Source organism: Anopheles coustani, chromosome X (genome assembly GCF_943734705.1).
Source record: "Anopheles coustani chromosome X, idAnoCousDA_361_x.2, whole genome shotgun sequence".
NCBI lineage: Eukaryota > Metazoa > Arthropoda > Insecta > Diptera > Culicidae > Anopheles > Anopheles coustani.
This window is the reverse complement of record NC_071290.1, coordinates 14,868,716-14,892,873: the sequence shown is the minus strand read 5'-3', so window position 1 is coordinate 14,892,873 and position 24,158 is coordinate 14,868,716. Positions and strand designations below refer to the sequence as shown.

The following is a 24,158-nucleotide window of genomic DNA, read 5'->3' as shown; positions in this document are numbered from 1 at the left end:
TCTTGTTTTTTTCACAAACCAGTTAATTCGGTAGATTCACAACAATTTAGGTAAAATATTACCTAAAAACACGGCGGATGTTTGTTTTGCAATGAAAGCCGCCTATCATCAAATGACAGAAGATACTTGACATTAGTCAAGATGGCTGTCAAGACAAATGTCTTCAATCACAACCATCATGGCCATTCGCAACCGTCTTGTTTTGAGGATTTTGCAGTCTTGTTTTGTTTGTTCGGCACACTTCGATGACACAGCGTGACGTTAAAAGCATCGTAGAATATCGAGACAGAAAAATACGCTGCTAGGAGCCGGCATCAGTACGTGGTTATTACTGTCGCCGATAATAATTGCCAAAACAAAATGAAACACATCGAGTTGCGGCCTGATCGGAGGCTACTGAAAGCAAATTTCGACGGATACAAACTTTCGCTCGACCCCATACCGGTGCTGCGGATGGAGTTGGCCGAACACAACCGACCCCATCGTGTGCGGCCAAACGAACAACAGTTCTCGTACTACCATGCCCGACTGTTCGGAATGCAGAATCATCTCATGCGGGACCCGTGGGCCACCGGGCAGTGCTACTACGTGGACGCTTCCGGCATGGTGCAGCGCGTGCATTACGATGAAACGCTCGGCCGTCTGAAGCCAATAAGCGCGGTGTATAAATTGCCTGCCACCAACACGGAACCGCTCACGCTGGAGGGAGATCAAGCGACCGACGAGGAAAGTAAAACTGCTGGCCCGTACAACTGCTCGCTGGTGTTCGCTTCAGAGAAGTATTGTCTGCTTTCCGATGGACGGGGCACCATCCGGGTGCTGGATACTGACGACCGAACGGCTGGACGCGATTGGAAGGCCCGAGGGGTGTTTCAACCGGCCGCAGATGATAGCAGCAGCGGATTCCCTGCCGGTGGCTTTACGCTTCTCGACGCACGGTTTCTCGTTCAGGACGGCAAGAAACAAATTCACTGCGTTATGATGCAAGTCGAACATCATCTGGAGCGTAAATCGGAGACGTTGCTCTATTGGTTAACCCTCGAGCAGCAGCAGCAACAAACACCTGGGTGCCAAAAACCGCCAGTAGCGCAAGAATGGACTCTCCGTGCCTCCCGTCTGCTGCGTGGTGGCGGATTTCCCCGCTACTGTTCGTTGGATTATCGTGCCAGCGGGTTGCTTTTGGCAAGCGACAAACCATTCCGCTTCGTGTTCGACTCGGAGCGTCCGGTCGAGCCGAACGTTGAGTCCCCAGCGAAAGCCAACGAAACGGCACTGCAAGAACCACAGGCGTATGAAAAGTATCCATTCGAGTGGCACCAAACGCTGGATGAAGTGATCATAAAATTCGTCCGACAAGAAGGTGTTCACTATCAAGTGGAAACAAAGCAGAGCTCGGACGGATTGTGTGTATTCGCGAACGGCTGCGCTGTGGTTGAAGAAACAAAACTGTTCGCCAAAATCGACGGCGATTGCACCGTATGGACGATGGATAGCGAGATGCTGGAGATCACAATGCAGAAGCAAGCGCCTGGCGTCATGTGGCCGTTCTTATTTCCCGGTAGCCCCGATGAAGTAGCCGGTGGTGGTGGGACAGGTGACGGGAACCAAGCGGTCGATCTACCGCCAGCTTCCAGTCTTGATGCAGCCTTAGAGGACTGCGATTTCGGCGAGGCGGGTGAAGCGGAAGAATACTTCGCTTTGGAGCGGCTCGCAACCGAAAGCCATCAGGTGTCGCATCACATCTCGCTCGGCAGTGTGCCCCCGCTGTTCAGTGTAACGCTTCGGGCAGGCCAACCGGCAGCCATCGTGTTACGCCAGGACGTCGACGCGTGCCTTTGGCAGCTGCAGCCTCAGGCCGGCCCGGACGCCTGCCAATTGCAGCACGAGGGGACTTTGCACGCGTTTGGGTACGTGCAGGCGTCGAAGCGCCAGCAGAAATTTCTAGCCTGTTCGCCCGATTTCGGATATGCCGTCATCTGCGAGTCCGAGCGGCGACTGTTCATCTACAAGGGCAGCTACGGGGGAGCCGGCGCTGGCCTACGGAATCGCAACGGACCGCAGGTTTCGCTCGGCCAGCAGCGCCTGGTCAGCTTGGACGATGCGGGTGAAATTTTGGGCATCTGTTGCGAGAAAGAGGTGACGCTGCTGATGACCGAAACCGCGCTGATAACCCTCCAACTGGGCATCGAGGAGTAAACCATCATCATTATCATCCTTATTGGGACCGTTCTATAAAGACCAACGAACTGAACGTTAAAATGACTTCATAAAAGGCACGCGGTGCTCAAACAGGATTTAAAAAAGTATGCAAATAAATCAAATGATGCATTGTGAAACAATAATGAAAAATTTGATTGGGTATGAAATTAATTTCCATAGTATTCTGTTCTCCTTTGAGGAATAAGTGCGGTTTTTTGGTTTTGAAATGGGTCGATTTGTAGAACAAAATAATAATTTATATAGACAGCGTGTCCCTGACGTCCCCTTAATCAAATACCGTCAAAAATGTTTGTGTGTTATTGAAAACACAAACTTTTCTTAATGTTTTATTTTTATTTTTACTATATAAATTTGCTAGTGACTTTTGACTGAAATAAATATTTAAAATAAAATTTATTCGCAACGATTATGCGAAATCGTAAGTTGTATTTGATAGTTTGGAGATAAAGGAGAACGAGACGGTTTTTTTATGAATCCTTCCTTCTTTGTCAGGAAATTGAATGTTTAATTATGTTCTTGCTAATACCACATTGTGCCTCTAAAGGGTTACAATATTGACCACGGTGGAAGGACATTAACAAACTCGTACGAGTTGTACAAATATGTCACAAGATGGGTATTTGTTCCTCCTATTAAATGTCGTTTTTTCTACTACTCTTAGTTTAGGTGTTCATAATCGTACACGAACGAATGAGCTTACATACGAATCACTTTCGGGCGTAGGTGTGAATGCAAACATAGCGGCCAGATGCAGATGACTAAAACAAATGGGCCACCTCCTTGCAGGCGGTCTTCAGATCCGGATACTGGTAGCGGAAGCCATAATCGAGCACCCGCTGCGGAACGACCTTTGCGCCATTGGTCAGCAACACCGCTCGCTCTTCCGCGAAGATGAGATTGAGCGCAAAGATGGGCATCGGCAAAAGGGCCGGTCGGACGAGGGCGGAGGCGAACGCTTTGGTAAAGTCGGCGTTTGTCGCAAGTTCCGGGGCCACCCCGTTCAGCACCCCACTCACTTCCGGCTTTTCGATCGCGAACTTGATCAAGCTGCACAGGTCCTGCTGGTGGATCCAGGGCAGATCGTGCCGCCCGTCACCGACCGGTCCACCGAACCCAAACCAGAAGGGCAGTATCAGCGACTGTATCATACCACCGTCCCGGCCTAGGACGACCCCGCTCCGGATGCGAACGGACCGGCAGATGGAGTTGTCCGAAAGGTTCGCCGCCCGTTCCCACTCGATGCAAAGGCGGGACATAAAGTCATAGTCGCTAACCTTCGACTCTTCCGTGTGCTTTTCCTTGCCAGGTAGGTAGTGGCTGACGCCGGAGATGTTGACGAACACGCTCGGCTTGACCGTCGCACGCTCGATTGCCCGGGCGCAGGCTGCCGTCGTGTTGATGCGTGAGTTCCAAACGTTCTGCTTGAAGCCGGGCGTCCAGCGGCGTGTCGGATCCAGCACATTCTGTCCGGCCAGATTGACCACGGCGGTCGTCCCGCTCGGAAGGCCCTCCTTCTCCAGTTCATGCCAGCTGATGCGCTTGACGCCGGGCATGCGTGAGATCGTCGTTACCTCGTACCCATCGGCGAGGAGCGTTTTCGCCAGCCTTCGTCCGATGAAGCCGGTGCCTCCACCTACAAGACACACGAAACACGGTTAGAACGGGGGGAAACAAAACAGATGCACCCACGCATCGTAAGTTTTATTTGTACTTTTGAAAAAATGCTAGGCACTAGATTACGCAATAGATCGATTTTAGATGCAACCGGGAGATGCATCTTACGAAAAGTAACATCACCCCCGCCTTTTGGCTACTTGCTTTTGCTCTCTGTTAATTCCCCCTTCCCCTCGAACACCGTGTATGTGCTCATTTGCACTTTCAATTCATTCGTACTTACCAATCACTACATGCGACATAATTTGTGCCGAAAATGTGCTCCTATGCCAGCGGCTTTTTTTCTCTTACCAAAGAGTAATGGCTTGGGAGATGTAATGAAAACGTTGCTTGCGGTTGATAGAGGAGTAACTTGAGAGTTGACAGTTGCCACCTGGTTGCGTGTAGAATATATCGTATATTACAATTATGTGACTGCTTGCACAGATTTTCCTCAACCTCTGCAACCCGTGAAACTGCTGCTGGGGGTCTACGAACTTTGCGATTGCATTATCGGGTGCAACCGCGATGAGAGAAATAAACAAACCAACTATTGGCCGCGCACCAGCTGTTTTTGACAGCAAACACCATCGGCGTGAAACTGACAGCAAAAACAGTGCTGTCAGTGGGCAGTGAGTTTGAATTCTTCGTGCTGTGCAATTACAAATTTTGAAAACAGTTTAAAGAAAATACAATGAAAATCAATTATATACAAAGAAAACAAACACCGCAACAAGCCACATTGTAAAGTAACCGTTGTTAATTAACCTTTATTTTGAAGTATTTCGATTTGATTTTAGAAGATTCGTCGTTGCGCGGAAGTTTGTGCTATTGTTTTTTTCTAGCGGATATTCAAACACTGTTCCCACAGTTTGGCACACGCCAATTGCCGTTGAACGGTCCAGCAAAGGGTGCAATGTGCGGTCCCACTGGTAATTTGGCAAAGATTTGTTCGGTTTTCAACGTGGAAATCCACCCGCACGTGGAACTCGAGCCGTGTACTTGAACTTCTACCAGGAAGAGGGAGGCTAGGATTATAAAATGTGCCAGGAGTTGTCCAGTTTTGTTCTTTGTTCGTTTTTGGCATCGGCATTCTTTGTTGTTGTTCATTTTGGTTTTGGCTGAGTCGATTAAAAAATTCTCAAATATATTTAAAAACGTTCTAACTGTGACTAGACTATGTAATACCCTTTCAATACATATTTCTCTATTTATATTAATATCTGCACCCACGAGCGCACCCATGGAGGACTCTGTTGTTGTTATAACTTGTAAAACCGCTTGGGCATAGTTTACGCGGAAAACAACGAACGAAACTAAAGCCATTAAATGCACCGGCCAAGTGATTCAGCTTTAGTGAGATCAAGGATCCAAGTAAGGGTTTATAGGGGAAGATACGTAGGGTCGACGGTAACATTCACATCATTCGCGATGTATAGCTATCAAATAGCAGTTGGGAAATGTTGGAGGTCTGGTTCTCTAGCGTGTATTCCCATCTCCGCGCCCTTTCCTATGCTCTTTGGAGCCATCCTAACCTGAAGCCGGGTTGTGGGGTTTTTTATACCGTGTGTCTGGGTTCTTATTATCAATAGTAATATCTACCGGATGTGCATGGAACGGCTGGTTACAGCTGGTCGACTAGCGTTCACACACTCCACTCTTAGTCGACGCATAAGCGAGATACATCTTTGCGTGTGTCTATTTTTATGTAGATAGGTCTATAAATATATCAAATATTTCCTTCATTCGCCTGCGTGCAATTGTGCGACGAAACAGACGACGGAGCATAAAGGAAACACGGGGAAACAGGTAAAGTGGTGTTGTTCCGACAAACATTATCAACAGTTATCGGACTAATTATGTGACATCGTCCGTCGTGGGTATCATAGACTATGGCAAACCGACTACCTACACTCCTCCGGCAAGGACTGTGTTGCTAACGATTAGATAACGAAAATGGACTTCTCTGGCAGCTTCGAACACGCCGATCGAGCAGCGGCTAACAAAACCGGAGGATAAAATTCGCTCTGAAGCAGCGCGGCGGCAGCAAGCCTTCTTGGCCGCCGCTCAGATTCGGTTTCTCTTATCTAGGTGAACTGGTACTGGTTTATTTATTATATTTTCTCTATCCTCTATAAACAGACGCACAAAACTGGTAGTACTCTAGGTTTCCTGTACGATAGTTTTAACGGAATAATTTCCAAGTAAACAAGACGAAAACAGAGAAACAATCCACAAACAAGAATGGCGAACCAGTTCTATAGTTAGAATAAATGCGCGCGAGTAGATGCGTTACGGTTGCATCGGTTGCTCCTCGCCGTGTGGTGTTAGCTGTAACAAGCAACACTGCTTTGCCCTAACATTGGTGTTTCACCAATCCTGAGCAATAATATAACGATGGGAAGGGAAAAGTTGTACTACATGCAAAGCCATAACACCGTTCGCTAGTCGCTATTGCTAAGCGATCGCGCTTGACACCTTCCCGTGTGTGTGACCGAAGGACATATTGCCCCCAGCAGGAAGGTTCGCCCAAGGAGTGCAAAGCCGCACCGTAATGCGGCAAATCGTGCCGGGTTTGGCGAAAGCAGCTCATGCTTTGAAGATCTGTGGAAACTCGTTGGCGATCTCACGCACGATCTGCTGATCGCTCGCGCTACACTCCGTCTCCTCGCAGAAGATGCGGGTGAAGATTTTCATCAGGTCCTGCTTCCGGTGCTGGTGCTCCGGATAGTTGGTGTTGCGCAGAATCTTCCGGCACAGCTCGAGGTACCATTTGCGGATCTGTGAAAGATGAGAACGAAGCAAACGGGTTACGATGGTGAGGGGAGTTCCGGACGATTTTGCTCAGTCTCACCGGTTCGCCCGCCGACAGGTCCGAGAGTTGGCGCACGAGTATGTCAATGAGCACCTTGTTGTCGTTGGTGTAGAATATTGAAGCCGTTTCTGGCCGGCTGAACAGATCCACGAGCATCTTCAGCACCGGATTGATGCTCACCGGTGTGTGCTTCAGGGTGTGCACTGGGTCCTCTGGGAAAACGCGAGAAAACAACAACGCAAAATCAATAGTTGAACAGTAAACGAATCTTTTTAGTAGCACAGAATAACAAACTAGCACTCCACACTCGCGCTCCCGCATGCACACATACAAGTTACCTTCGCGGTTTATCAGCAGCAGTATCTTTTCGGTGAAGGTTTTCGCCGTCTTAAACTGCTCTATCGCCTCCAGCACAACGTTGTCGGTAAAGTTGTCGAACTGCAGGTTGAACGACAGGATCAAGTTAATCATGATGTCCGGTAGCACCTCCTGCACGTCACACTCCGGTGGCGTCTCGATGAGATTCAGCAGAAAGATAACGAAATCCGCTCGAAGATGATCTGCGTGGATACGAGGATGAGGCGGCACAAGTGTGGGAGGAAAATATGTGCAAGTTAGTGGCATATTATTGACCCGTAAAGGCAGAAGAATAGCGCCACCGGTAGCGCCTATCTTCTGACCTAAATCGTGTGCGTCAGCATGAAACGTGATCAAGTGTTTGTGGGCGGAGCACGGTTTTTCCAATCGTTTGCCGTGCCTCGGTTGATAGATGGGAGGGAAAGGCTGATAGCAGTCGAATGCAGTCCAGGGCCAAGTTCTCCGTTCGATTCACACCTATCCTTTTAAGGGTGATTGAGTGTTCATTGTGATAGAATGGTCCATACCTTGCTGGTTGATGGGCATCCGGCGCCCGATGGAGAAGATGATGATGAGCATGTTGGCCAGCTCCTGTAGCTTCTCGATGTTGCGCGGGTTCGACACCATGTCCTGGACGAGCTCGAGCGGCAGCACCGAGCCGAGCAGAATGTCGACGGTCGTGTAGTCGAGGTGGCACATCGCCCGGAACGCCTTCAGCAGCAGCTTCCGGATGGACCAGCGCGTCTCCATCTGGTAGTAGAGCACCAGGTTGATGATGCTCTGGTAGTGGTCGCACGCCATCTCGCTGCGGCAGATCTTCGGATCGGCGTCGGTGAGGATGCGAATCAGCTCGGCCAGGTACTGGCTGATGTCGGCCTCGTCCTCGTGCAGCATCCAGGTGCGCTGCTCGGAGTCGTTCTTGCAGTCGGACAGCTCGGCGAAGATGACGCGCAGCCGATGCGCGTCGTGCGTCTGGCCGAGCAGCGTGTCGGGTACGTCGAGCGGCGCCGCCAGGTGTACCGCGAACGGCTCGAAGTAGCGCCCGACCTGCGCCGGTACCAGCGCTTCCAGCTCGCTCAGCACCACCCGCAGCGCCACGCTAGACAGCTCGTGGCTGAGCCGCGTCCGGTTGCGTATTGCGTCCACAATCTGGTACACTTCGGCCGCCTCTATCGGTGCCACCGGTGGCAATCGGTCCTCCAGCTCATCGTCCAGCACGCTCGGAATCGCTTCGTCTGCCTCGGGCGATTTGCGTTCCGCCGTTCCGTCGTTTGCCGGTGGCAGCGTCTCGTCCGCCTTGCCACCATCGCCGGCCAGTTCGGCGCCGGAGCTCGGAACGCGCGGTTCCGACGGTTCCGATGCGGGCTGTGGTTCATTTTCGCTCACCGTCACGTCGTCGTTGTTCGTCGTTTCCAGCTCGTCCGGCTCGTGGTCGGTCTGGTTCTCGGCCTCGCTCGGCACACCGCCGGACGACGCCATCCCCGGCGGTTCGCCCGGTTGGCCCCGCTCGTCGACGCGCGAAATGGCGGTGATTTCGTCGCTCGTCGTCGTGAGCGTGCCCGTCGTGGCCGTGTTATTGCTCGTCGGTTCCGCCTCGGACGACACCTCCGATAGCGTGCTGCTGGGCTCGTGCACCGAGTGGTATGCACCGGTCGGCGTCAGCGGCTCCGGCTCGGGCTGCCCGCCCTTCGTCGCCAGCAGGCCCGTGCTCGGACTCTCCTGGATGAACTGGGGCGGCACGGCTGCCTGTGCCTGCGCACCCACCGCCGGACTCGACATGGACTTTTTCGCCGTCGTCGCCACCTGCTGCGGCTCCATCGGGGTGGAGTGCCGTTGCATGTCATTCCTCTGCTGCGACCGATCTGTGGACGACGGGAACCACCAGAGGTCAGCGACATTGCTCAATACAACAAAACGGATATGTGCACCGTCACTTACCGTCCCCGTCTAGTTGCTTAATATGTCCGTTGCTTATTTTCTGTGGCGAAGGAGGCTCCGATTCGCTATCGGATTGTTCATACTACGGGAACGTGCCAGCACATTCGGGACAAGCCGGTAGAAAAAAAAGACAAAACAACAAACACAGTGTATCAGCAGCATGAAGGAAAGGAGAACCTCACAACACCACCCAAGCCCGGTCACTAAACATACACACACAGGCACGCGGGGCCGTGATTGGGATGGCGGCCAAATGGGTCATCGGTCAAATGACCGCGCGAGAGAATCTGGGTTAGAAACGGGCTGCAGGACACCCTCCCCCTCTCTCTCAACGTTACCTTTAGCAGCTTCTCCAGCTTCCGCTTCTTCTCCACCAGCCGGCTGATCAACTCCTCGCGGCCAATGATCCCATTGATTTCCTTGTCGGTGGAAAGCCGCAACGACTCGATGCTCGACTCGAGGAAGCCGTTCAGGAAGTTGGGGTTCACCTGGCGGGAAAAACGGTAGAAATGGGTTAAAAACAAAGCACTGCAAGCGCGAATTATCGCACGTCACAAAATAAAATTAAATCGCCCGTTTTTTAAATATGCGTATCAATTGCACTTTAATGAAATGAATATTAAATTCCAAAAATATGGATTATTTAGGCTGTGCTAAAAGTGCACCAAAAAGTGCTTCGCTTTGATTTGTAAAACCTTCGACATTATAAACGCTCATATATATTTTTGCAAAAAAAAAATCTAGATCTAACAAAATCTAAAAATCTGGTTTGTTCTGAGGGGATTTAAGGGTCCTAATGGCCACATCAGCTGACCGTAAATGGCTAAAAACATACACTACGTAGTTTATTCTCAACTCAAATGTTTGTTGATAAAACGTTTGTTTAAGATAAAACGACAATGTACCTCAATGTATTGACATGTATTTTCATGAACAAATTTGATAAGTAATACAAACATTTCTTGTCCATATTACTTTTTGAACTGAACTGAAAAATCCGTTCTCTATGAAGCGGTTAAATGAGTAAAGTTTAAAAAATGTTGAGGCTGATTTCTATATTTGGAAATGTGCAAGTCTTTTTTATAGCTAATCCATTTATTTCCATTATTTTTAACCAATCTGAGACTTTTCCTCTCTTTTGATAAATTTTGCTTGGTTGCATTATTATATTCGATTTTCATCATCAAAATGCATTCCAGATAGTATAGTAGCATAATGTCCTAAATTTTGAAATTAAAAAGATGATTGGATAGTAAAAAGTGGTTTGTTAAAATAAAGAATGGAATAAAAACTTTTAAAATTTGAACAAATGTGGCACGTTTTCCTATGGTTTTACTTCCTTATTCAGGTTCAAGAGGTAAAATGACAAGCCTCAAATATAATTGAGAAGGCATGCCGGAAAACCTGTCTGCTTGGTGCAGCACAACTGAATGCACCTTCTCACAGCTCATCATATCCTGTTCCAATCGATCAGTGGAAATTGTGCCTGTTTGGAAAAACGCCCGCTAAGATCATAGTGTGTTGCTTGCCAGTAGAATGAAATTGTTACTACTACAGTAACATTCTTGAGTATAATGCACTCACTTATTTATCAGGCCAGACTGGTTTTTAAATTTACTTCCTCCCTCGGGAGTGAAAAGTGTGGTCAAATTCGAAATTAAACTACCCACATTTTTCCGAAGTATGGGTGTAGGATTGAAACGTACCGCCCGAGGAGTGAGCTTGATCGGATTGTCAACAACCTCGGCTGATGCCCCATGTTGCGAGCGCAGATTGTGCTTCGGCAGATGAGTCACGTTGAATGTGCAGGAAGCCCTGCCCTGTACGAGGAGGCTATTAAAGTTGCAAACGGGGCAAACACGTCCAGAAATAACTAGCTGGAGAAGGGGTACGCCACGAGGGGACGTGTGTTTAAGCGAGGTGCATGTTTACGGTTTACACACTTCAGAGTCACGGGTCGTGTTATTATTTTGGTTTTTTGTTTTGCATTGCTCCTTGCCGTTTTCTTTTTTCTATTTATTTTTATGCTCCCAAGCGAGCAAGGATATAAAAGTAAAGAGTAGTGTACGCGAAGAGGAACGGGGGGGGACTGAAGTCCCCGGACAAGGGAAAACAGCGCGCAACGACCGAGCAGAGGAAGGCTTATTTGAGATGCATGTTGTATCGATTTTTCTTCCGTTCGGTAACCGCGAGGCTGGCCTCTTGCGATGGCACTTTTCCGCGGCGATTTCCTCATTTTCTCGGTTTCTTTAGCGAATATTTGCCCTTCCCCCACCCCACAGACACACACTCATGCTTACCTTCATCCTTATCACGTAGTTGGACGGCACGAAGCCAATGTTCCCCTTCATGCTGACCACCTGCCACCAGTTCCGCTGTCGGGCGCTCGTCTGGTGCAGGATGAAGTATTCGCCCTCGTCGAAGCTGATCGTCTTCGGGTACACGGCGGTGAAGTCGTACAGTGCCTTCAGCATCTCGAAGCATTCTGCGTGTGTTGTTTCCGCCCATCCCCCACAACCATTTCCCATTGCGTGTTGGGTGGTGAGCGGGGAAACCCGTTGGTACGGGATGGATGTTATGTTCGCGTTCATGTGTGTTTGTGTTCGGTTTCAGGGAGCAGCACCAGCATTAGTAGCAATCCACCGGAGGCAGGGATGGCATGCGATCCCGTGACGGGGAAGACGCATGGATGCAGCATTAGGATGCATACGTACACATAAAACCCGGACGTGAGATATGGAGCGAAAAACAAGGGAAGCAAACGGAAAATGATTTTAGGAAATGCTGAATGAAACGAATAAAAAACGCCTGCCTGCATTGGTGGGCGCGGATGCATTTTCATTTTTTTCTCAGTTGTTTGCCTCCCCTTTCCACGTGCGGCACGTGCAAGGGCACGAGAGAGGGGGGAAGAGTAGGGCGTTTTTCTTACCAGCCTCCTGCGACAAGCTGTCTGCTGCCATTGGTGCTGCCGTTTGACACACTGGACCGTGTTTGATGGGGGGTTTGGTATCCGGTTGATGGGAGGGAGCTGTCGAAGCGGAGAATTTCGGAAAAGCCTAGCGATCCTGACCACGTTGCCCCGTTGCGTAAACGTATCCTATCGTATATCTCCCGCGTACGTCACGGACACGGTGTGTGCGAGCGTATGTATGGGTGCGTTACGCGTGGAAAATTTAAAAAAATCCCTACTACTAGCGGTTTTGTTTTTCTTCTATTACTTAGGCCTGCCCCCGTTGACTTTGGCAGTACTCCGGGGCCGACTGTTCAGCGGATACGCCTGTACGCATTCGAGTCACGTATGCCTTCCAATGCACCTCCGACACCGACCTACTAGCCGTGCGTTTAATCACTGTGCACAAAGTCGTCAATATCCAACGCCCTAGGGCGCATCGCAGGTCGCAGATCGTTAGCAGCAGGCGAATTGCCCAAAATCGGATGCCAATTATCGTGTGCCGCCCTGTGTTGGCGTTTAGGCAAATAAACAAATCCTGCAGCAGCAGCAGCAGCACCTCGAGGCGAGCACGACTTTTAATTTGTTTGTTTTCTTGCTCGCTGCGTCGCTGCCCTTCCGTCAGGTTCACCGAGAGGTCAGTGCTAGCCTCGCCTGCGAATTCCTCCTTTCCTTTCAAGGGCGGGCGGGAAACGGATGGATAAACGGGAACACTATTCGATAATGCTGGATTTTCCCGGATATTGCCGGATTCTCGAATCACAACGTCATTGCGGACACTGCGGGCAGCCGAAGGACACTACTGGCGTAAAGCACACAACACAAACCGCGAGCTCTGGTAAGGTGGTGGCCGCACCAAGGCCGTTGCGAATGTTTTCTGCACTCCTTCTGCCGAGGGTCGGGACACAACTATACCGTGCCGAGCTGCTGCTCGTACCACGACCGAATTGACAGCTCATGTTGAGACAACTCCTTGGGAGATGCGAATCGGGAACATTTGACATTGAATTTGCTTAGAATTCTGTGAAAAGTTCAATTTGACGGGCGTTCAACCGGGAGTCGTGCACCGCAGCGCTGCTTCGTAAGCTCTGGCATGTAACTTGTGCCATAAAAGCCATGCATGCAAGTTTGACGTTTAATGCTAGGCACCTTGGGCCAGCAGCTAGCTTTGACTAACTACCTTGGCATTTCCTTAGCTTGCACTTGCTCGTTTCTCATCATGATAGATGTCACTGGTGTCGTCGCAAAGATTCAAAATTTTGCTCGGTGTTAAAACGGCTTCTATTACAATTATTGATTTTTTACCAGCTGCTCTAGCTTGTTATCAAAATTAATATGTGAATCTAGTAGTATTCAATGATAAACAACTATAAAATCGACTTAAACAGTCGATCGAAATTAAACACAAAATTTAAGATTCTAAACAAATGAAACGGTTTTAAAAGGGGCCTTCGTCAAATCGGAAATATCGACGTAACCTTTGCTGAAAAAACAGAAACAGATAACTTAACGGTTTTAGAAACTGATTCATTAATCACAAAAAATCATTCAAAAATAGCCGCTTTATTGAAATAATGCTTAACGAGCAGACCCCCTTTTTCGTGTAAGAAAATTTCAAGACAATTCAAAACCCATCGAATTGGTCAAACAAAAGTGTGCGAAAGAAAATAATAATCTTAGGTAACAGTAATAAATTTCATAATGCACAATAAAATGGTAAAGTAAAATATGGAATACACCCACCACTAGGATGGTGGAAACTAAGTAGGCAAAATGACTTTAAAAACCGGTGGATCACCAAAACCAAAACTATTGGTAAGTTATAATTTCATTCATTCTTCTCCACATCTTTGCTACTGAAATAAAACGACTCGGTTGTTTTCTTTAATTACCTTTATTTGCATTTAAATCTTTTCCACCATGTGTGATGAGTGTGTCGAATGGATGTGTTTAGTTTGCCTTGTTATTATAATTATTATTTTTGCACAAATTTTTCTTTTGACATGCTGTGAGTGTTCGAGTGATGATCTCTTATTGAATTAGTTGTATACATGGAACATCCCATCTACTATAACGAAAAACATGGAAATAATAGCTAGATGCGTGTAAGATGTATATTAACCCTAAGCACTCGGGCTCGCTACATCGCTTGGGCATCGAGTGCATCGAAAAATAAACGATTTCTTTGACTGGCAGCGGAATAGAAACATATGTGTATGTATACGAAAAATATCTCTTCCCATGCGTTACGTTTTAGTTTCGTTTTTTTGTTAAATTATACCGTACCGAGGTGGAGACTCGGACGCAGGAAAAGCTGCACCCGTGTCTCATCGCCCGACGGTTGCACGTTGGGCTTTCTAGGGAGTAATGTTAATGCAGATGATTTGTTATTTATGGATCAAATGATTCGTTAGATTTTATGTCAAACGCCAAATGGTCAAACACGAGTATCGCAACCACCGCAAAAAACGTCAACAGCAATTGATATAAAAAACGATGAACCGTATAAGTGTATTGATAGGATAATTGTGTTGCCTTCCTGGTTACTGGCCTCTCGTCTTCTCGTCTTTCACACGTAGTTCCCTAGCTTTGGCATCCGGTGTTAGACGGTGGAAGAAGCGCTACTAGCGGATATTTGCGATTACGTCCGAAAACGATTGTCATCTGCCACCGTGAAGGAACTATACTTTGTTTGGTTTGTTGCGCAAAAGTCCTTGGAGTACCCAAGAACCTGCCCTACGTCCTACGATTCCGCGCTAACTCAATGCTATAGCCCGTCGAAGTGTCCAGAATGCGAGTTAGTGCGCCGTAAACCGAACCACGAGCTCGTCGTTGGTGGAATGTAATCGTTACTTGTAAATGAGCGAAAGGATATCGAATAGCAGCGGCGTACTGTCACCGCAAATAGAAATCTTCCTTCTCCTGCTGCAAACGCTGCCTCCAATTCCAACTCTGCATCTTCCTCCAAACTCTCGTCGAATCTACGCGTTCCGTATATACCGTACTCTTATATTCTCGCCTTAGTATCGTCTACGCCTTAGTGCCGAAAGGCTTGATGAACTTATCATAATAGGGAATAGGGGATAATAGTTGTTGGACACGTTTGGTTGGGTGATAATAAATAGGTTGAGTGGGTTCTAGCTTAGTCACTTCACTTCCTCCCCTCAGCTCACAGGCGGAGCTGCCAGCCGCCGCCTCAATGGATGTCGTCCTTACTCCGTTCGTTGGGAGTCTTCGTTGTACGCCGATGCGGTGGATCAGTCACAGGTCCTTGATGCCTGCCGCTGGAACTTCCTCAGCCGCCGGTGCCACTCGTCACGCCACTCGATCACGATCGACCGTGGACCGACACCCAGTGCGCCCGGTGGTCCCTCGGAGTCGCGGCCCAGAATCAGATAGGATCTGCAAAGAGGGCGTGTGAACGCGCCGTGGTAAGGCAAAGTGAGATCCTACACCTATCTTCCCCCTCCCCCCGGGTAGAGCTTACCTATTGACTTTGATCTTTGGGCAGCGGCATTCGAGATCGTGGGCGCTCACGATGAACGGCACCGACGCCCACTTGGTCGCGCTGGCCAGCGGGCTGGCGGGATTTCGGCTTCGCTTGAACGCCTTCTGCACGCTTAGGCGGAACCTGACCACGGCCGCGTCCTCGGTCGCCCGGTCGCGGTATCGCTGGTGCTGCTGTGGTGCCGGTGCCTGCTGGTACCGGCTTGCGCTGCCGGGGCTTTTTAGGTTTCCGTTGTCGCTCTTTATGTCCCTTCCGATTACCTTCGCCATTATCACTACGGAGTGCGGAACCAGTACCAATATTAGCTGGAGTTCGTCTACCTTATAGTATTACAGTGGAGCCGATCTGACCGCAACAATATCAACACTCTGCTGTACGTACTATCAGTCACCGTGCGAAACCATTACTAGCAGATGCTGGAGTTTGTGTACCCTAAGTATTACACTCTATCTGATTCCGACAAGATCAACGCTCTGTACTACATACTATCGGTCGCCGTAACGGTACTCGGACAGGTGAGGATTATCTTGTAATCTTAATCCGGACCCATCAAGCGCCAACGGCTAGACCAAACATCGCACGAGCACGATCTAGTTAGTGTGGCAAATACACCCGTGCATTGCAAATGGCCGCCAGAGCGTCCCCATTACGCTGTGCGGACACTGCTGTGTAGGCTGCAGCTGCAAATGGCACCGAGATAGTGCTGCTCGTAAAACCGATCCATCCTTTTAGCGCTACTTTAACACCAATCGCATTTACAGGGTGTTTATACCCTCCACCAATCGATGTGGGGGGAACTAGGTAATATATTGTCGATTACCGGGTGTGAGCCAATGTCATAGCTGAGATCGCTGACACGGCGTCAGCGGGATAAAAGTAACGCCACGCATTCTTGTCATATCTACATCAAATCTTGCAATAAAGTCGCACATCATCTGCGGTAGGCGACCACCTTCGGGAACCGGATGACATCTCACGATCCGCGGGTTGCCGTTAATGAAGCAATAGAGCTGAATGGTTTATGGATATAAGCCGCTTAGAATCCAGTGTGTGCCGTAGGCGTCCCTTAACACTACGGGGAGCTCCAGTTCCAGCGTATACCATGGAAAAACCAGCCCCGATGGTTGTAAACGATATAATTGCGTCCGATCCGATCGAGGATTACATCGATGGGATCAGATGGCCGTTCTGAGCACCCGCCGAGGCAGCGCGGTCCCAAGCTGGTCATGGGTAATGTTGCTTTTACGGTCGCCAACGAGCTGTTATCGAGTTAGCACCTTTCGCGACACGCCGGGTTTCCATACGGCAGCCGTGGAGGAGCCGACGGAATTTCGCGCGGTTTTATGATCCGCCCGCCAAATGCATGCAGATCAAGATAAGCAGCACTTCTCGACACTTGCGACGATCCTTTTATGGTCGATCTGTCCGCTGGGATGGAATTGAAATATTTATTTCTTTAGGCAAACCCCATTTCCGCCCGACTCCGGGCCGCGGCGTTGCCGACCTGTCGTTTGTCTATGCTAATTTCTTTGCCAACAGCGCTTCGCGCGTCTGATAAAGCGGCTGGGTAAGTGCGAATTGCCGGTTTGGTGCAAATATTGTCTGTTGCACCTTAACCATTGTTGTGAGAAGGATGCGCATCGTACGGTTTGTTTGTTTCGTGGTTTTTTTTTGTGTCCGCAGCATTTGGCGGCAACACAGTCGACACAATTGAGCACTCACCATCGCTGCTTCCGGTATGGTGTGAACTGGCGTTTGTGTTTTTGCAAACCTACTGAGGAGAAAACTCCCTGGGCCAAACCTACCACTCCTTACCCCGGTAACTGGTGGGAATTGTGTCGCCGTCCCTTAGCTACCCCAAGGTCACCGTTAGGTTCATCCGGGCCGTTGTGAAATAGACGCTAATTCGTTTGCTACACATTCAAAGACGGGAACCATCGGCGGCATCCCTCCGGGGGAGTTTACCATGCATCGCAGACCTGAATGCAGACAGATTGTTTTACCAACAGGAAGGCGACAGGCGCTAACCATTTGCTCCGTAGCGAATTATAACTCCCCACGAGGTGTGGTGATGCATTGAACAAACTGGGAAGCGCAATAACGCAGATGATCGCGGAGAAATAAGCCTTCCGAAGTTCAACGCAATCTCGCGAAGTCTGCTCGAAGGAAAACGCTCAAATCCAACAAATGTCGAATGACATCACGATGCAGTGTGGGAAGGTGTTTTAAAATCAGAGATCGCAGCTACGATTCAGTACTGGCAAGTAGTACATTGATGCCAGGTAGAAGCGATCTTTACGGATTCTAGAAGAGGCTGATCATTTGAAGCCTGTATTTTAAATTAGCTTGTCCATCTAAAGAGGAACTGAACGTAGCCAGTTCCAATTAAAATATAGTCTCTTCTTCTTGTTTATATCTTTCAGCTAATCAGTATAATGCCAGAGATGTACTCACTGTATACTAGATTCTAAATAAAATTCTATATAACATACTGGGCCGCCAAAACTATCACCTTAGCTTAGGATGTGCGTTCCATTAACGAGGTTTTTTAATCCCAAAACCTCTAGTGCAGGAAAATATGCAGAACGGTAAGATGTGACAACCAAATTCATCGATCGATAACAGTACATTCGAATTTTGCTCGATTTTATGAATGGGAATGTCCCGTTATCAATCGATCATACCGCACGATCGCGCTCTCTTCCTCTCTTTGTTTTCTTTTGTAAACAAAGTTTGGATGCTCTCAGTCTCTATTTTGACGGCCTTGTCAGTACGTGTTCGCGATTTGCCTCGTTTTGTTGTGCGGTGATAAAAAGTGAAAGTTTTCCTACGCAATTAGGTGATTTATTTTGTGCAATTGTGTAAATCGATAGTGTCTCAGTGAAGAAAGAAGAATCGATAGAAGTGTCTTAGTGTTGAAGGTGTCCGTTCCCAACACGGGTAAGTTTTGCATTCCCAACTTGGAACGCATGTAGGATAAGTGTTTGGGAAGTGCCTAATCTACAAGGGGAGTGTAGCATGGTAGTGTACTTTAAATGCATGTGCCCCTTCCCAACATTGTCGGAAAGGTGCTCCACCATTGCGGACGCCGGTGGGCCAACACTTTCCACCGGTTTCGCCATTATCTCGGCCGGTCTAAATGACACGCGCGTGTTTCTATAGTGGTTTTGCTTGGCGGTGAGTAGTACTTAACCACTGAGCAGCAGCGTCAGTGGTACCACATTGTAATCACAGCAACACTTACCGTAATCTCTTTTGCAGAACTTGTTCAGATTTAGCCGCTTTGTGCCGATTCTGCATTTTCCGCACTCTGCAATGGAAAACAAGAGAGAAAGAGAGAACGAAACGAAGAAAGAGAAAAAAGAAGACGAGAGAAAGAAAAAATATCCGGATCCGAGCAGGGCAAAGAGCAAGAGAGAGAGAGAGAGTGATCGAAAGCAGAGGGAGAAAAAGGATCGATAGAAAAAAAAATGAATGGACGATCGAGGTGGTTTGTTTGGTTGTTGTTCGGTTGAAGGATGAAGGATGCGAGCTCGATGAGGTGCAGGTGTGAGGCGATTGGATTGTGCTGGAGATGATGATGATGATGATGATGATGATGATGCCCATGTAGATATGTGGATAAGACCGCTGGCCGTAGCTGGAGGTGTTGGCGCAGATTGGCGAATTTAAATGCACACCTCCGTCCCCAAGCACAGTGGGCAAGATCCCTGGCGTTCGTGGAAGTTACCATGCGGCTTTTACAGTTTCTTCCGATTGAACACATTCTTGTGATCGATTCTCATCATCGCGTTTGAATGTCATCATTGTTGTGAAAATCCACGCTTCAAAGCGTTAAATCTCCCACCGGTTTTCCTTGCTAGGAACAGGCGCATTTTCGAGTGCCGTGATCTGGGGCAAGGGACGTGGTATTTCTACCCATCATCACTTTTTACTTCCATGGATATTCATATCGAGAGTGCGGGGACGAATAGTTCTTTTTTTGCAATCTTAATTGCGTAGCTGAATAATTTGTAAGAGTCTGTAAAAGAGTTTTCAGTATGATATAATAATATTTCTACGGTTCGCATTCAGAGATGCTGAGTATTTCAGTGTCGGTTTTTGATAGCCTAGACTAAAGTTAACAGCAAAAAAACTATGTACGGTGTGTCATCTTTTCCCTTCGACTGTCTATATCTCGGATGTTTAGCAGTGAAAATTTACTAAAATTTGGAAAATTCTCAAATTACAGTTTCTGGTACATATGCCACCGTTGCGGTCAAACCCTCCACGCGGCCCGCCCTTCAGCCCACTGTGCGAATGGAGCTGGCATTTCCCCCCTAGGGGCGGCAAGCAAACCGGCCAAAGGGACGGACCGATCGGTGTAGTTATGATCGTCGATGATTCAGGATTAATTTCACCGTGCGCCAGCCGGAGCCGCCGTTTGTAGTTGTGCGGCTTTTATCGACCGAGGCGAGGCGTTAGGCGTGTTAGGCGTTAAGACCCGTTAGATGGCGACCGGGGCCATTTAGATTACACACGAGCCACGCGCTCCAATACCGCAATGCAGAGCCGACCCGTGCCCGGGAGGGGGGATGCGTGGGTGGGGGGCTAAAATTCATACTACCTTTCTCCACGCACTCCTTCGTCACCTCCCCACCCCGCAATCACCGCCTTACTAATGGTGGCGTTTGTTTACACATTATCCGTGACAACAACCACTAATCGTTCGCACCGTTTCTGCACCGGGTTTCGCACTTGCTTCCGGCGGCGCTGTCCTAATCCCAACGGGCAAGGGTAGCGAGGGGGCGGGTTGATTTACGCGGGCGGGATTGCCGCTGCGGATGGAAGTGAATTTTAGGGCAATTCGCAAGCGCACGAGCAAACACACGATAAAACCAAACTGCCCAGCGGCTTTCAGGCACATAAACATTTATGTTGGCTACCAGTTGCTGCCGGCAGTGGCAAACCCCTCATCCTGGCCAAATAGGGAGAGAGAGAGATAGAGAGAGGGAGAAAGTGAGGTGTCCGATATGTATATGGGTGCAATTATAAAACCGGACCCGGAATCGTACGGAGTCCGCAGCAGCCGGAGGATAATCCGTTTAATCGCGCACTCCGATGCTCGGAAATCGGAGGCATCGACGGGCCTTCCCGGGAGGGGTTTTCCCCCGGTTTCGGTAATTGTTTCGGCGCCGTTACTGCGATAATAACTCCCCGTCGTATACGACAGCGGGGCCAAATATGACATCGTTAGCGTAAATCGTGCCCATTTTTGCCCACTAGAAGCCAGCACTCAGTGCTCGCTAATAACTCGCATGCGGGGTTCCTAAGGGTTCCTTCATTGGTGTGAAGAAAACAACGGAAACGGAGTGCGGAGGAAGAAGGTAAAAGGGTAAGGGTAACACATTCCTTCGTTCTAGCCCGGATGATGATAACCCCGTCGTAGGCAGTGGATCATTTGCGAAACGTTGTTTTCTTTGGCACACGCTCGCAACACACCAGGATTTATCGCAAAATTCGCGGACGGATCATTAAAACGCCCAGCCCCTAGAATGCTGACCTCCGAAGTATTTTCGGAGAAAGCGCTTCGTGTCTAGCCCCCAATGCCAACGCGAGGCATGCCCGGGTTTTACGATCCCATCGTCCGTGGACACACCGGGGGGGTTGTACAGGCGGGGAAAGAATTGTGGTTTGTTAGCTCAAGAGCTCAGCAGCCAGTCAACGGAACGCAAACAAAACGCCGGTGTTGCACAACGCGCGCAGCCCGATTACGAGGCGAGACGGCATTGCGACAAATGGCGACACGAAACACTGGCAGTAGGGGAGGGCGAGGGGGGAGGCAATTGTTTGCTCAAAGGGGGTTGGCGCGCGGACCGACATCATCCCGGAAGCATCGATGACAGTGCCGACGGGTACAATAATAGCAGTTGACATTTGGTTCGAGGGGCAAAAATGGCGTGTGCGGTGCGGATTATCGGCAGGCGTTTGGAAGCGGCAACAGGGATGGGGATGCTACTCTCGATGGAAATGACAGGAGAACCCCACACCGAAACATTAAAGGATACGAGCAGCGGACGGGAGGGACTGCGGTTAAGCCTGTTAGGCCCCTAATTTTCATATAGACAAACGAAAAGTAAATCACACCGCTCAAACAGTTTGTGGGTTCGTCCTTTCTTTGCATCCCTCTCGCTGGAGGCTCTTGTATTCTTGTGCTCCCCGCTCCCTCGTCCCTTTGTCACTTAACCGCACGCCCCTTTACCGATCAAAGAATAATCTTTTTTGGCCATCGTTCCCTCGTTTGTGTTGGCGGTTTTTTGTTGTTTTGGATGGAAAATTGAAATATAATGTTTTCGGCTGCGAAAATAAAACACTCTTCCCGGGATCCCCGCTTATCCCTGGCGGTGGAGAACCCCTTACTCCCCCGTCCTGGAGTTGTGGCATATCGTACCAACGACAAATCGCAATCGGGGGAGGTTTTCCGGAGGGAAGGAAGGGGGTGGCTGTGCGCGATGTGCGTGTTTTTTTTCTATTTCTGCGGGTGGAACTCCGATTTGCACCCCCGTAAACGGAACAGGGGAATTGTGATGTGTTTCCTTTTATTTTCTTCCCCCTTTCTGCCCGTGCTCGTATCTTAATCTGGCAACATTTCACTTGCGGCACCAGAGTCCTTGCGCGAACGGATGGAAGGATGCCCTGTCAAACCGCTCGAACCGCTCACGGTGGGGTGTAGAATTCTCTCTACGGTCGAACGACAGCTCTATTCAGACGACGGTAGTGAAAACTCGCCGAAGGATTTAGAGTAAACAGATTTGATTTTGTTTGAACATTCTATATAAAACAATAAAACCAGAATAGAATGGACTTAGAAACATAAAAAAGATGATTGAAGAGATTGAAACCCCTCCATTTGTTGATTCTTGTATTTTGGGCTAAACATTTTGTACAAAAATATCAAAGTTTACTATCAATTGAGTAAAGTTTGTTTAAAATAACATTAATTATGCTTAGTTGGAACATTCGTTTCAGAGAAACTTAAGGAAACTAGGTTAAAACAGACATATATTGCGTTCATATTGTCCTGGATGTAACTATCGAGCAAATTATTCATGAACATTCATCAACCCAAAAGGGCCATGAATGTTCGTGATTTAAAATTGAAATTTAACTTATTTAAATTAAATGTTTTATAGTTAGATAACATTTTTAAGTTATATTTTGAAAATTTTCTTAATAGTACGCTTCAATGAAACTGAATAAAGATAGATTTAGTTTCGGAGAATTGACATTTACAGAAAAATGTATTTGGGAAAAACAATTCTCCTAGCATTGCGGGCTATTTCCTGTATGTTCGAAGGATATGAAACAACTCGTGTTGTATGTTATCTTTTGGTTAGAGTTGTTAATCTTTTGTAAAGACCTTAAGAATAACGAGCCAGCAAGATTTTAAACAATCATTAACTGAAAGTTTTTTTCATTTGAAATGTTTCATAACAAGATGCTTTTATGTCAAGCTATCAAGTGTGTTAATAAACCTCAATTTTATTGCTTATGCTCATCAATGCTCTTTAAAATAAATGCTACTTAGATAACACTCGCTACGAACAAGTAAAACTATATTAAAACTGACAACTTTAATTGGTATAGCGCGTTTCATACATGTTTGAAGAGCATTCAAAGCGGAATACTGTGCATGAAAAGCTATTTGCAATTTCGAAACATTATTGTTAGAAATAACACACCAGGGAATGTTTAACAAGTTTACATCATGAATGATAACTCACTCGTTTCTGTTGATAAAAAGACGGTACATGTACAACAAAACATTTCGATCGGAATTGACTAGCATTGTGGCAAAATAAAACATTTCTTAACAGCCTTAAATGATTGAAACGTTTGCAACTTCGTTGCTTTTCACTTAAACTTTTGTTAGACTTTACTTCCTTCCTAGTTCAGGATTCCCCATTGGTCGTTTTTCTTCGTACCGGAAACGGATCAGGTTGGGGCTGGATTATGTAAAGCCACCCGGGTTTCGTCACTGCATCTCCCCAACGCGGTCGCCGTCGATGCAGTGTTCGATGCTGGCAGTACATAATAAACCTAACGGAACGCGTCATATTTGAGCAGATTTCCCCCGGGAAGCTGATCCGCCTGAATAATGTACCACCTGTTCCTTCGGCTCACTTCAATGTCTTCATCGACTGTGTAGACCCCGTCGGGGGGAAAAGGTAGGCCCTTTTTTTCTGGGTATGCTTTGCGTTTCACACGTTCTTTATTTTCCACTTTCCCATCAGGAGATGTCATAACCGTTCCGGCTGGTTTGCCACACATTCCGGTGTCGTTGAAGAGACCCAAGCCAACCCCTGCCGGAGCCAGGTGCCTGGCGCTATAGTGCGTTCGAAATCGATGACGGAATGTATATTGAGTTTGTGGACGCGTAAAAATTTACGACCCGACCCGGCGCTAAAGGAAAACAACACAAAACAAAACCCGGCCCCGTTAAAGGAATGCAAATGGAGCCTTTAACGGGGCCGGGCCGCATCGCACAGTCGGAACACGTGCCGGAGGGTGGGATAATTTGATTATTTGTAAGCGCATTTTTTTCGTTGCCGATATGTCGCCGCATGTTCGATCAATCGATATCCATCTTGGAAATGGGAGAATTATAGCCTGGTAATGGAAACAAATGAACCCACCCGCTCGAACAAGGTGCTTTCGAAAAAGTGCGGTTTGTTAAT

General features: G+C 48.1%; 4 protein-coding genes across 4 annotated transcripts in view; 1 reads left to right on the top strand and 3 right to left on the bottom strand.

The window, feature by feature from the left end:
• Positions 1-155: 155 nt before the first annotated feature.
• LOC131269095 (nudC domain-containing protein 1) lies at positions 156-2,576 on the top strand. Its single transcript, XM_058271414.1, has one exon. The coding sequence runs from the start codon at positions 361-363 to the stop codon at positions 2,194-2,196; it is 1,836 nt and encodes a 611-aa protein (XP_058127397.1). The 5' UTR covers positions 156-360; the 3' UTR covers positions 2,197-2,576.
• On the bottom strand, positions 2,528-4,425 carry LOC131269096 (epimerase family protein SDR39U1). Its single transcript, XM_058271415.1, has 2 exons — positions 4,118-4,425; positions 2,528-3,853 (listed from the first exon to the last, which is right to left on the bottom strand). The coding sequence occupies exons 1-2, from the start codon at positions 4,134-4,136 to the stop codon at positions 2,979-2,981; spliced, it is 894 nt and encodes a 297-aa protein (XP_058127398.1). The 5' UTR covers positions 4,137-4,425; the 3' UTR covers positions 2,528-2,978.
• A 204-nt stretch (positions 4,426-4,629) lies between these two features.
• On the bottom strand, positions 4,630-12,816 carry LOC131269132 (NCK-interacting protein with SH3 domain). Its single transcript, XM_058271458.1, has 8 exons — positions 11,913-12,816; positions 11,284-11,468; positions 9,322-9,471; positions 8,984-9,065; positions 7,573-8,907; positions 7,027-7,248; positions 6,728-6,900; positions 4,630-6,654 (listed from the first exon to the last, which is right to left on the bottom strand). The coding sequence occupies exons 1-8, from the start codon at positions 11,941-11,943 to the stop codon at positions 6,463-6,465; spliced, it is 2,370 nt and encodes a 789-aa protein (XP_058127441.1). The 5' UTR covers positions 11,944-12,816; the 3' UTR covers positions 4,630-6,462.
• Positions 12,817-15,190: 2,374 nt separating this feature from the next.
• The window catches only part of LOC131269336 (netrin-1-like), an 83,508-nt gene continuing 74,540 nt past the window's right edge, over positions 15,191-24,158 (bottom strand). The window contains exons 5-7 of the mRNA XM_058271687.1: positions 18,686-18,751; positions 15,421-15,715; positions 15,191-15,335 (exon numbers count right to left, since the gene is read on the bottom strand). Of these exons, the coding sequence (XP_058127670.1) occupies positions 15,191-15,335; positions 15,421-15,715; positions 18,686-18,751 (506 nt within the window). The remainder of the gene's footprint in view (positions 15,336-15,420; positions 15,716-18,685; positions 18,752-24,158) is intronic.

Bases quoted from the DNA above. Each gene is read 5' to 3' on its own strand.
- LOC131269095 (XM_058271414.1), top strand. From the start codon at position 361: ATGAAACACATCGAGTTGCGGCCTGATCGGAGGCTACTGAAAGCAAAT.
- LOC131269132 (XM_058271458.1), bottom strand. From the start codon at position 11,943: ATGGCAGCAGACAGCTTGTCGCAGGAGGCTG. The intron at 8,908-8,983 runs GTAAGTGACGGT...CGTCGTCCACAG, and splicing joins TAAGCAACTAGACGGGGACG to ATCGGTCGCAGCAGAGGAAT. The intron at 7,249-7,572 runs GTATGGACCATT...GTATCCACGCAG, and splicing joins GATGCCCATCAACCAGCAAG to ATCATCTTCGAGCGGATTTC.